Source organism: Leptinotarsa decemlineata, unplaced genomic scaffold (assembly GCF_025532065.1).
Source record: "Leptinotarsa decemlineata unplaced genomic scaffold, Ldec_3_MD MMD2_tig00004307_RagTag_RagTag, whole genome shotgun sequence".
Classification (NCBI taxonomy): Eukaryota; Metazoa; Arthropoda; class Insecta; order Coleoptera; family Chrysomelidae; genus Leptinotarsa; species Leptinotarsa decemlineata.
The window spans coordinates 9,630,899-9,643,419 of record NW_027412606.1 but is presented as its reverse complement, the minus strand read 5'-3'; the positions used below and the strand labels follow the sequence as shown (position 1 = coordinate 9,643,419).

The following is a 12,521-nucleotide window of genomic DNA, read 5'->3' as shown; positions in this document are numbered from 1 at the left end:
TAATGAATATTATTGAAGTTTTTTTCCATAATCAAATCGTTATTTTAACACTTCGACACGTGTTTCGATCACCACGTGATTGTCTTCAAGAAGAATTTCAATATTCTTCTTGAAGATGTTTCGTTGGTGATCGAAACACGTGTTGAGGTGTTGAAATACCGGTGGTTTGGTGTTGTGATAAAACTCTAGTAATACTCACTGTCATTGTTATCTATGACATTATTACATGTTTCCAACACAAATGTTATTCAATGATTATTCGTTAGTGATCAGTCAAAAATTTTTCAACACATTTTCTGGTTGTACTTTCGGAATTTTCAATTTCAGTATAGAAAATGTACGTAACATATAATTAAATAATAGTAATTATCATCATTATTCAGAACTCTTTCAGGCAAAAGAGGGAATTATCTTTGCATAAGCCATGAGAGGTTGAATCGAACTGACTAATAAGAAAAAAAGTATAATACACGGTACTGAGTGAAATGAAGTCAAATTCTAAAATAAACAAAAAAGTGCATTAAATACAGTGTTTATCAAACATGATATGGATGCTGGAATATATAAAAAAAGGGTACATACATGGAAGATATCAATACTAGTTTCTAGTATGAAAGTTGTTTTAATCAAAGCGTTCGCAGAAGTTATCAAGGAATTGTGGTCAGGAGATTCATCTGATAGAGTAATAAACACAATTCTACTTTAAAAGTCAGATTCAAAGATTTGCCCCTCGATTCATGGGTTCTGCCCATCAAGACGCCCACGAATTCCTTCGATATGTTTTAGAAGGTTTACATGAGGACCTCAACAGAATTACTGAGTAACCTGAACCGATCTTAATGGAGATTGACGAAAAATTTAGCGACAGCGAAAAAGCACAAGAGTCCTGACTGAGATATTTGAATATGAACAACTCTAAGATTGTGGACAATTTCGTTGGTCGATTAAAATCTACTATGAAGTGCACACACGGTGGACACTCATCAGTAACCGTTCAGGGATTTCTCTCTCCCCATACCACAAAGAACTGACCGATTGAGTTTGCCACATTGTTTGGATTCCTTCAAAATGGAAGCAATTCTGGATGGAGATGAAAAACCAATGTGTTTGAGGTGCAAGGAAAGAAGAAAATGTACAAAGTCCCTATCAATGTATGTTTTTCCCCGTATTTTAGTAATTCATTTGAAAAATTGTCTACAACGGAAAGATTCAGAAGCAAATTAAATGTTGCCATTGTCTTTTCTTCAGAAGGAATATATATGAGCAATTATATCTATATGCACTTTCAAATCACACTACTTATAACGGGTATTATACAGCATATTGCAGACACCCATATAGCGGTATGTGGCATGAATACAATGATTCACACGTGTCCCCAATTTCACCCAAATCGCTTTTGAGTGAGCATATTTCCTCTTTTATGAACAGGAGGGAACGAAGGAGCATCATTGAGGTAATTTTTTTCTCTTGTTTCTTTCTTTTATAAACCTAATTCTCTGAATCGATTTGTATTTCATGATTATGTTTGAATATAGAAAACAAAAAAAGTTGAGTATATGAGCTGTTTGAAAAAAATCTGTTTATTCCGTTAATCAGCTGTCGCCTCCATACGAACAACAACTCTCAGAAGTTGAGAAACTTGTGCGAGCTAAGGACTAACGAGATCTTACCTTTCAACGTGTGATTCCTAACACGTATACTTGGATACTTCGAAAATACATGTTATTACTATATGTATAAAATGATTTAAAATCCCTGAAACGACTGAAAAAGAAGAATTAAAAATGAATAGCTGAAAATAAAAATTATATTAAGCAAAATATACCTGAAATGAAATAATAGTGAAATAAAATACAAGTGAGAATAGAACAATTGAATGCATGAAAAAAAATTGAATAAACAAAGAAATGAAAAAAGAAAATAAAAATAAGTGGAGAGATTCCAAGTCACCTTAGTTCACGACGTTTCGATTGTTAGTATCTACAATCGTCTTCGGGTGATGACTGGACTGATTCCTCTGAGAGATCACTATTTATAGGTCGTTCGAGTTCTTTCACTTATCCTCGCTTTCCATTTGCCGCTTCACTGGTTCCGTGGGAGATGACCGTTTGGCGGGAGTTGGCCATTTTTCGCTTGATGATGGGTTTCCAAATGTTGCGTATTTCTACGCTGGCTTGGCTGAATACGTAGTTGGACAGCATGTATGCGGCTTCCTTGAATTTTCTCCTAAACCAATGATTCTCTCTGTGCAAGATCTCAGCTTGGGACCACTCGATGTTGTGTTGATGGGTCCAAACATGGTCTGCTATTCCTGATTTGCCGGTTTCGCCTCGCTGTGTGTGTTTCTTGTGCTCGGCAATGCGAACATTCAATGGCCTCTCAGTTTCACCAATATAGGATTTTCCGCATTCACAGGGTATCCGGTAAATGTAATTCTTGGAATCCCAGTCCGCATTTGGTGACCTGATTTTCGTGAGGCTGCTACGGATAGTGTTACCGGATCTGAAGCAGGTTCTGATGTCGTACTTGGAACCAATTCTCCTCATCCTCTCCGATGATCCTCTGATGTAGGGAAGTGCAAGCACTGGTTGTGACGACTTTTCTTCCTTGCGAGGCTCCTGCTGTCTTTTAGCCAAAGACTTTTCTATCATCGCTTTGGAGTAGCCATTTCGTTGAAGATCATTGTTGATGATGTCTAGTTCCTTTTCGAGACCTTTCTTCGTATTACAGAGCCCAAAAGCACGGTCTAATAGAGTCTTGATGATTCCTCTTTTAGTCGATTGATGGTGGTTGGATTCGTGATTCAGTTACTGTCCTGTATGAATGGGTTTCGGTATACAGTGGGTTTCCCACTTAGTGTCGGTCCTCTTCATGAAAACGTCTAAGAATGGCAATTCGTTGTGGATTTCCTTCTCCATTGTGAAAGTGATGGAAGGTCTCACGCTGTTGATGTGTTTCAGGAAGGCGTCTAGTTCAGTATTACCATGGTTCCATATTATGAAGGTGTCGTCAACATATCTCAACCAGACTCGAGGTTTTTTGTGGGCTTCTTCAATGGCCAGAGTTTCAAACCACTCTATATATATGTTGGCTATGACAGGTCAAAATGGCGATCCCATTGGCCGTCCCTCATCTTATGTAAAGAATTCGTCCTTCAGTTGGAAATAACAGTTTCGTACACAGCATCCTAGTAATTCCATAATTACTTTTATAGGTAGATTCGTTCTCTCTTTCAGGTTCCCGTCTTTGGATAGCTTTCTCTGTATGATTTGGAGTGTTTCTTCGACCGGAATGTTGGTGTAAAGGCTTTCCACGTCGAAACTGATTATTTGATCTTTCTGTGTCACCTCAATTGACCTCAGTAGTTCGACGAAATGCCTTGAATTCTTCCCAAAAGACGATGTTTTTCCTTGTAATGGTTGTATTAAGGAAAGTAAAAATCTAGATAAGTTTTGAGTAGCCGAATCTCTGGAGCTGATGATCGGTCTAAGCGGAACGTCCTTCTTGTGGATTTTGGGTAGTGCATACAAGTGAGAGGGCTTACTGTGGTGCGGTGTTAGCGATGATCTTTCCTTGTCCGAAAAATAGACTTGGTGTTTTTTCAAAATCTGGTACAACTTTCTCTCGATTGATGCAGTAGGGTCCCGTACGATCTTTGTGTATCGTCCCTTCTGAAGAACCTCTTCGATCTTCTGTTCGTAGAGAACGGTATCCATTACCACAGTAGCGTTTCCTTTATCTGCAGGTAGGATCTTGATGGTGTTGTCTCTACGTAGTCCGTTCAGAGCTCTACATTCTTCATTGCTGATGTTAGATGTTGGAAATGGTTCTCGATCCAGCTGTTCTCTAATTTTTCATCTGAACTCTTCTGCCTCGGTCTGGTCAATAAAGGAACTGGTGGATTCTATTGCAGTAATTATCTCCAAAGTGGGTACATATGTTGGCATGATGGCGAAATTTAGGCCTTTCCTCAACAAGGATTCCTCTATTCCCGTGAGCGGGTGGGAACTCATGTTGATGACGTTGGCGGCTTCATAGTTGTCTTGTTTTTGGTCCGTATTTGGGCATTGTTTCCTCACTAACTTTTCCCACTTTCCGTGGTGGGTATTCTCCATGTCTTGACGGATCTTCAAGCACGTGCTTTCAATCTTGGCAAAGAATGATCCATGATCATCTTCCAATGTCTCTCTTCTCATTTCTTCAAATCGTTCCGTGGCATCCTGCAACAAAGTTGACGTCTTCCAACGGTGATAATTGATTTGAGACCTCATCAGTGCTCGGCTGGCGCGTTCCAAAATGCGTTCAGCTCTCTCTCCTGGGATTGGCGATTTCAGCAGAAAACCTTTAGGGATGATGTTGTTGTCTCTCGCTCTGCACAGAAAACTGAGATAAATTTCTTCCTTTGTAAGCTTGACCATAGCTTTCTCATATCCTCGGAATAAGTCGCTGGTTCCGGGTCCGTACCGGGTATTCAACGTTTGTTTGGAGGTGATTGATAATGTTCCATGATGAAGGCCTCCAAACGCGGACTGCGATTCCAAGAATTGCATTTACCGGATACCCTGTGAGTGCGGAAAATCCTATATTGGTGAAACTAAGAGACCATTGAATGTTCGCATTGCCGAGCACAAGAAACACACACAGCGAGGCGAAACCAGCAAATCAGGAATGCAGACCATGTTTGGACCCATCAACACAACATCGAGTGGTCCCAAGCTGAGATCTTGCACAGAGAGAAACATTGTTTTAGGAGAAAATTCAAAGAAGCCGCATACATGTTGTCTAACAACGTATTCAGCCAAGCCAGCGTAGAAATACGCAACTTATGGAAACCCATCATCAAGCGAAAAATGGCCAACTCACGCCAATCGGTCATCTTCCACGGAACCAGTGAAGCGGAAAATGGAAAGCGGGGATAAGTGAAAATACTCGAACGACCTATAAATAGTCATCTCTCGGAGGAATCAGTCCAGTCATCACCCGAAGACGATTGTAGATACAACAATCGAAACGTCGTGAACTAACGTGACTTGGAATCACTCCACTTTTTATTTTCATTTTTATATTCTTTTTTCATTTCTTTATTTATTTGATTTTTTCATGCATCCAATTGTTCTACTTTTACTTGTATTTTATTTCACTATTATTTCATTTCAGGTATATTTTGCTTAATATAATTTTTATTTTCAGCTATTCATTTTTAATTCTGCTTTTACAGTCGTTTCAGGGATTTTAAATCATTTTATATAGTAGACAATGGAAGTCCGAACTAGGGAAATTCATAATGAAACATTGTCAATCACCTTCAAACAAATGTTATTACGTTAATTGTCTGTTCGATAAAAGAAGAAAAAACTTTCTATCGTTTGTGAGGAAATTCAGAAACAAATTGAGATTTGAATATCACTGGGGATTTTTCTCAACACCAAACCGTTATTTTAACACCTCAACACGTGTTTTCATCACCAAAGAACCATCTTCAAGAAGAAGATTGAAATTCCTCTTGAAGATGATCACTTGGTGATCGAAACACGTGTCGATGTGTTAAAATGACGATCTGATGATGGGAAAAAACTTCAGTAATAGTCATTACTACACCAAAGATTCCAAACAGTGCATCACAATAAATTGAAATTTGTTAATCAGAAACCATCAGAACAAACTGATGATAGAAGTCAGAAAAAAATAAAGGAAATATTTTATGTTGATACTATAGTTTCAGTTATTCCACACAACAGAAAAATATTGAGAAAATTGTGTTTTCTAAATCCAAAGGACAGAAAATCTGCATATAGTTGTCGAAAATGTGTTGAATTTATATCTGTGTGATTATTATTTGAATAGCATTTGATTTTTATGAAATTATATTGAATATTGTTATTTTAATGATATTTCTCCTTCGTTATTTTTTATGCGAACGTAAGGTTTCAGGTGAAGGCTTCAGTTAGCAGTGTGTGTTGTTCTTTTTTTTTTTAATAAAAAAATCAACTACAATACAGAATGCCTAACAGGATGAAAATGTATGGCGAATTCGTGTACATTCATTCACATAGAGATGAGTTTCATCAAGGTATAAAAAAATATTTTCACAGATTTCGAGTGATATGGTCTTCAATATCAAACATTATATCCTTGATATGATTTGTTGAGATGAACTGGAAAGTATTCGTTCTGATTTTTTTTCAATATAATGCAATAATTGACAATGTTTGTATTGTTTGAATATTATCGGGAAGACATTACGCCATCACAGCAAACTTTCCGAGAATATAAAGTAATTTGAGTAGATATACAGTAATTTGTTTGTAAATTGATTTGTTGTACCTGGAGAAAATATTTTTGATTTTCCACTTCTTCAGCTTTCCATAAGAGATTTTGGGAATTTTACAAAGGAACAGAGAAAGCAATGAGCTTGGAAATAAACTCATTGTTGGAAATTATTCCCTCCTTTGTAAATTTTTCTGAAAGACATTTTTGGGCTAATAACCTCCCACAATATGAAACATAAAAGAGGTTGAGTCAATGAAGAATCTGTTGAAGTGTAATAAAGGTTTTTTTTTCAACACCGTAACTTTTCAGGGTGAATTTTTCCAGTTTACCGTTTATTACACTTCACTAAAATGCATTATGCCTTGTTGATTCAGCTTTTTAAGGATTGTAAAAGGTTATGAACTCAAAAAATAGTCCGAATTTATTTTTTTGGTGTGTTGTCAACTACGCTCTTGTTCAGTCATGATATAATGTTTATTGGAATACACATCTGTACTTTAGATCCTGTCGTTTTGGAAAATAAAAAGTGTCTAGTGCCTCACTAGGTATCAAAAGTGGATTTTTGAGTTTGGTAGTAACAACAATATAATCGTAACAGTTATGCTTTAATGAAAATAAAAACACCTGATACATGATACGTGTCATCACATCTAGTTAAATCTGTTTACCAGAAAACCGATATATACCATTATTATCATTTCACCATATTCATGTTCAAACAAATAATTTACCTTATTCTTTTAGTCAAAATGTTACAGATGCAAAATATTGCGTGGAAAACTACCTTGGCGTTAGGGCGTTCGTTGCCTGTCTTCCACCATGGTTCAGATTTTCACAATGTTTGCGTCGATACAGAGACACGAAAGAAGTTTTTCCACATATAGCGAATGCTGCAAAATATGCAACATCCTTCTTTGTTGTGACTTTTTCGACGTTGAATAAAATTTATGCTGGTGAGTATATTCAATTCATTGTACATTAAGATGAAATATTATGATTGTAATACTGGTTGATGAACTGGTAACATAAAAATCGAATTTGATATGCGTTTTGTAAACAAAAATCAACTCTGTATATTTCAGTAGATAGAAATATTTTTAAATAAAGAAACTAAAATCTTAACCTGACATTATTTCCAATTATATTATCTATCCAGGAAATATAATTTGGGAAACAATTTTTTTTAAGGGCAAAACATAAAAGGTACAGGAAAATCCTTAAGGTGCTCTCAGAGCGGTGCCTGTGCGAAAGTAGCGATTCACATTGGATTTGGATCGCTGGAGATTAAATCCATTTGGGAAAACGTTCTCAGGACGTTCATTCCACATAAACGCAGCTCTTCAGATGAAATAGCTCCCAAACAGTGAAGTTCGAGGTGTACTGAGTTGAACCTGAAAATGATAGGCGCCCACAGTCTAGCACGTATTTCTGATATGTATCGCTCTTGGTGGAATCAAATGTACCAAGTTGCAGTGACCTTAAACTGGAGTGCACTGCAATATATATTTTCTGCACCCACAACGTATACAACATCTATTACAATTACAAAATAGTGTTTGGGGTAATTCTCAGCAGCTGATTGTTGTTGTTGGCTCCAGGAATTGAATCTGCAGCACCCAACCCCATTCCTGGGGTTCTAAATGATACCCTAACCATTATTGAACCTGGTAATAAAAACATGCATATGCAACTAGCAATACAACTGAACCGACACACTTGCAGACCGGTTTCGGGCTCCTTAGCTACTTGTCAGTGCCAGATAGTGACTATAATCGACCTGAAGTCGATCAAAATTCTTTCAGAGTATTTCATTCCTCGTCTTGAGTTGTAGCGAACATCAAAAGTGTCACTCCATCTAGTGTACGAGGTACTAACCAACTGCATATCCAAAATTTGCACGATTCCTCTGAATAAGGTAGAAAAACTTTCTTATTAGTCAGTGTGCTATGCTTGAAGACGGGCAGTAAACAAACCTGAAGAAATGAACTTTAAATGTTCAAGCCCGTCTCAATATACCCACACAGTAGGTTGAGTGGACTGACTACTATTAGATGGTCAGTATCTTGCACTGACGAGTGGCTAAGGAGCCAGAAACCGGTCTGCAAGTGTGCCCGTTCCAAAATTGGAGGTCAACTCTTTCAGTTGTATTGCCAGTTGCATATGCAGGAAATTTTCTGTGAAGATTTCTGCACTGATACTTGTCGGATATAATCAAATGCCGTTCGTGGTATCAGCCAGTGGAGTAGTTGTTTTTTGATAGGCGTCAGTCCATTCAACCTACTGTGTAGGTATATTCGAGACGGGCTTGAACATTTAAATTTCATTTCTTTAGATTTGTTTACTCTCCGTCTTCAAGCATAGCCCACTGACTAATAAGAAAGTTTTTCTTCCTTATTTAGAGGAATCGGGAAAATTTCGGATATGCAGTTGGTTAGTACCTCGTCCACTAGATGGAGTGAAATTTTGTTGTTCGGTCCAACATAAAACGAGGAATGAAATACTCTGATAGAATTTCGATTTTCAATTATGGAGTATCATTGACTTTAGGTCCATGATGGTCACTATCTTGCACTAACGAGTAACGAAAGAGTCCAAAACTGCTCTGCACGTGTGCCCGTTCCAAAATTGAAGGTCGACTCTTTCAGTTGTATTGCCAATTTCATATGCAAGAAATTTTCTGTGAAGATTCCTGCACTGACGTACATCTGTCGGATATAATCCAATGCCGTTCGTGCTCAGCTAGTGGAGTAGTTGTTTTCTGATAGGCGTCAGTCCATTCAACCTACTGTGTAGGTATATTCGAGACGGGCTTGAACATTTAAAGTTCATTTATTCAGAAAACTGTAACGTTTCTTAATGAATAGATCTGTGCTTTGACATTTCCGCTTCCAATTTCTTTGATAATAAATTCTTCTTGGAGTGGTTGAGTGCGCCCAATTGAAATAACGAACAAATCTATGTTTACTCCAATGATGATGAGTACAAAAGCATCATCTCTTGGTTGTTCTGTTACAATATTCACACTCTTTAACTTCTCAATGACTATATCAATAAGTTTTTTTTTATTAGATCGATTTGTGAACGACTTGACTAATTAGCACAGTCATTATTTCGTCGAAACGAGCTACATAAAATTTAGAGGGTGTAACTGTTCTTCCTAGTTGTTCTATTGCTTCTATGTTTTTAGTTTAGTCTGTGTATCCGTTAAATACAACAACAGTTTTTGAACCGTAATGTCTTTATGAATTTTTGACGCATTCATTCAGAACTACGGAAAAAGTATCGCTTTCACTCCATACGACGCGATGCAGAAGAAATTCACCATCGATGATATAGGTCACAATATTTTCACCAAGTTTGATATCATCATATAATGTGGATTTAGTGGTTTTTCTCATGCCACTAGTGTCGCAAATTTCATGTTATTCAATTTTCATTATGAATGTTGACATCATTGGAGCTATAGAAACCGAGATAATCGTGAAAACCTGATTTTTGTGACTTTGACCTTGAATAACTTCCGACTCAGACTCGAGATTTCATGAGACATTTAGAGTACCGAAATGGAAGTGTATACAAGTTTTCAACTTATTTTCTCTGATTCCGAAGTTGACTTCTTTTTTTGCATACATGACGGGACTACTAGAGCACTTATATCAAATGAATTTATCAAGTGCCTGAAGTCGCTTGTCAACAGTACTTAGTTTTGAAGCAGCTGAGCGCTTTACATTTTTTTTTGTTTCAGATGACTTGCCAAGTCCGTTTGAAAATTTGTTCTTCTATTCATGGATAACAGCTTCACTTATAAGTTCCTGTTATGCCTACACATGGGACATCAAGCTAGATTGGGGTTTATTCGACTCGAAAGCTGGAGATAATAAGTTTCTACGGGAAGAAATCGTATATTCTTCAACGGTAATGTAACAATAAGAGGCACTTTTGGATACTAAAACCATATTCATGTTGAACCCTTTCTCTAGTCATCCTGAACTCAAGATAGAAGATGTCAATATCGTGCTTATAATCAAAATACTGTCCAGTTACTGCATACTTAACGTGACCATTTTTTTTCCAGAGCAGGAGATTTACAGAAGTACATAATGAAATTTATGTTTAGTATATTAGGTACAGGTTCTCATCATAGAAGATAAAATAACACAAAATAATCAAAGCACTAAAAACAAAATATTTAAGTAAGCACAACTTATTAAGCCACAGTCGTATATTTGTATTTGTCAGCTAAACAAATTTGTTTCAAAATATCGATTCTTGTTTTTAGATAAATGTGGAACTCAGTACATGATTCATTTATATTTATCTTCATAATGAAAATAACTCTGATTACTGCGACACTTAACTGTGTTTTATCACTTGTCCATATTTTGTTTATTTGATGGAAAAACTCTTCCGACAGACAGACACATAACGAACTCAATAACTGTGGAAAAGTTTTTCAAATGTAGAATGTTGGTAAGAACCTATTGATATAATCCTACCCAACGGTTCACTTCTAGTTCGGTGTTGAATTGACAACACTGCTTCAAGTATTCTTCACTTGTTTTATAAAGCTCAGCCGCCGCAGTTTTTACATTCTGCTGGGTAACAACAGCTTCTTTTGTAATTTTACAATCAGATTACGGATGATGAGAGGAAGGAACATCGTATTTTTTTTTTTGCCAGGTTATCTCGGAGACGATTAATTTCCTTGGCAGACTCTATGGCCGACATATTTTGCTCTTCGATTTTCAACACAGCTGCATGAAAGTTCGCTGCCGGAGTAGCGAACTTTCTCAAGAGGAAGATTAAACTTCAATCTTTCTCTTTTTGATGCCTCGACACCTGTTTCAATCACCAAGTGATCATTTTCAAGAGGAAGATTAATCTCTAAACAATGACCAAGTGATCATCTTTAAAAGGAAGATCAAACTTTAATCTTCCTCTTGAAGATAATCACTTGTTGATTGAAACACGTGTCGAGTTGTTAAAAATAACGGTTTGATGTTGGGATAAAACTACAGTAATAATAATTACTACACCAAAGGTTCCAAACAGTGCATCAGAAGTTAGTAAATTTGTGAAATTATATTATGATGCATTGGAAATCAACAAGAAGACAATCAGCGGCAGTTTCGATTGGACTATGTTGGCTCTAGATCCAATTCCAATAGGCTGTCTGCCGAGTGATTCGTTCAATTTTGAGTGAACATCATTACTTCCTTTCCTATTATTTTCCCTGAAGTTGTATTTCATGTCGTCTTCACAAAACCCCACAATTTTTTAATTCAAGTCATTGAAAGACAATACTTCCTTCAATAATATCCGATGTTCCGCCTGGCTGCTCCCAAAACTCTAAAAGTTTGACTTTCACCCCTTCGTATGGTAAAAAAGGCGAATCAAAACTGGGAATAATCTGCCATAGTTGACAGCACATTCACAACTTTGTACGTGCTCATCTGAATTTTTCATCAAAACATGGTTGAATTAAAGGAAAAGAAAAGTCATTTGAGCGAAAACTGTGATTATGTTGTACAGTGTGAAACACCCACCTACAATCCAATAATAATGTAGACATTTCAAAATATTTCAAACTAATTACATTTCTGAAACAAAATGAGAAAGGTAACATGCCCAAGAAAGCTGCGATATTTACGAGTACACATATTAGTTACTTTTTAAATAATGCTCCAGATGAAGTTTATTTAATGGCCAAGGTTGTTGTTGTATTTGGGATTGCAGGAGCTTGTCCAATTTATGAAATCAGCCTGGTAACATTAGTTGATATTGAAGATTCGGGAACGTTATCAATTGTGAAACTCAAGCAAACAAAGAATGGTGTAGATAGCGATTTGTAGTTACTGAAGAATATATTAAATTTTACCGAATGTACATAGCTCTTCGTCCAGCAGCAGCAAAGGATCGCCGCCTGTTTTATGCATGTCACAATGGAAAATGTATCAATCAGGTTTTGGGTAGCAATCAGTTTCATAAGGTACCTGAAGCAGTGGCTAATTTACTTCAACTTGAAAATTCCAATTCATATACAGGTCATTCATTTTGAAGATCGTCTGCTACACTTTTAGGTGATTCTGGGGGAGACTTGATGACATTGAAGAAACATGGAGGTTGGAAGTCATCAACGGTCGCTGGAGGGTATGTTGATGAATCGGTAGCACACAGGACAGAAATAACTGATAAAGTTTAGAACGTTTGTTAGTGCTGAAATAACACCTACACCCGATTTGCGACCA

The 12,521-nt window shown here is 36.8% G+C and overlaps 1 protein-coding gene across 3 annotated transcripts in view; it reads left to right on the top strand.

Moving 5' to 3' along the window:
* The window catches only part of PXo (P[[i]]-sensitive XPR1 orthologue), a 42,059-nt gene that overhangs the window by 16,648 nt on the left and 12,890 nt on the right, over positions 1–12,521 (top strand). For all 3 annotated transcript variants that reach the window (XM_074178949.1, XM_074178948.1, XM_074178950.1), the window contains 2 exons: positions 7,032–7,226; positions 10,019–10,188. In XM_074178949.1, coding sequence (XP_074035050.1) covers positions 7,032–7,226; positions 10,019–10,188 — 365 coding nt within the window. The remainder of the gene's footprint in view (positions 1–7,031; positions 7,227–10,018; positions 10,189–12,521) is intronic.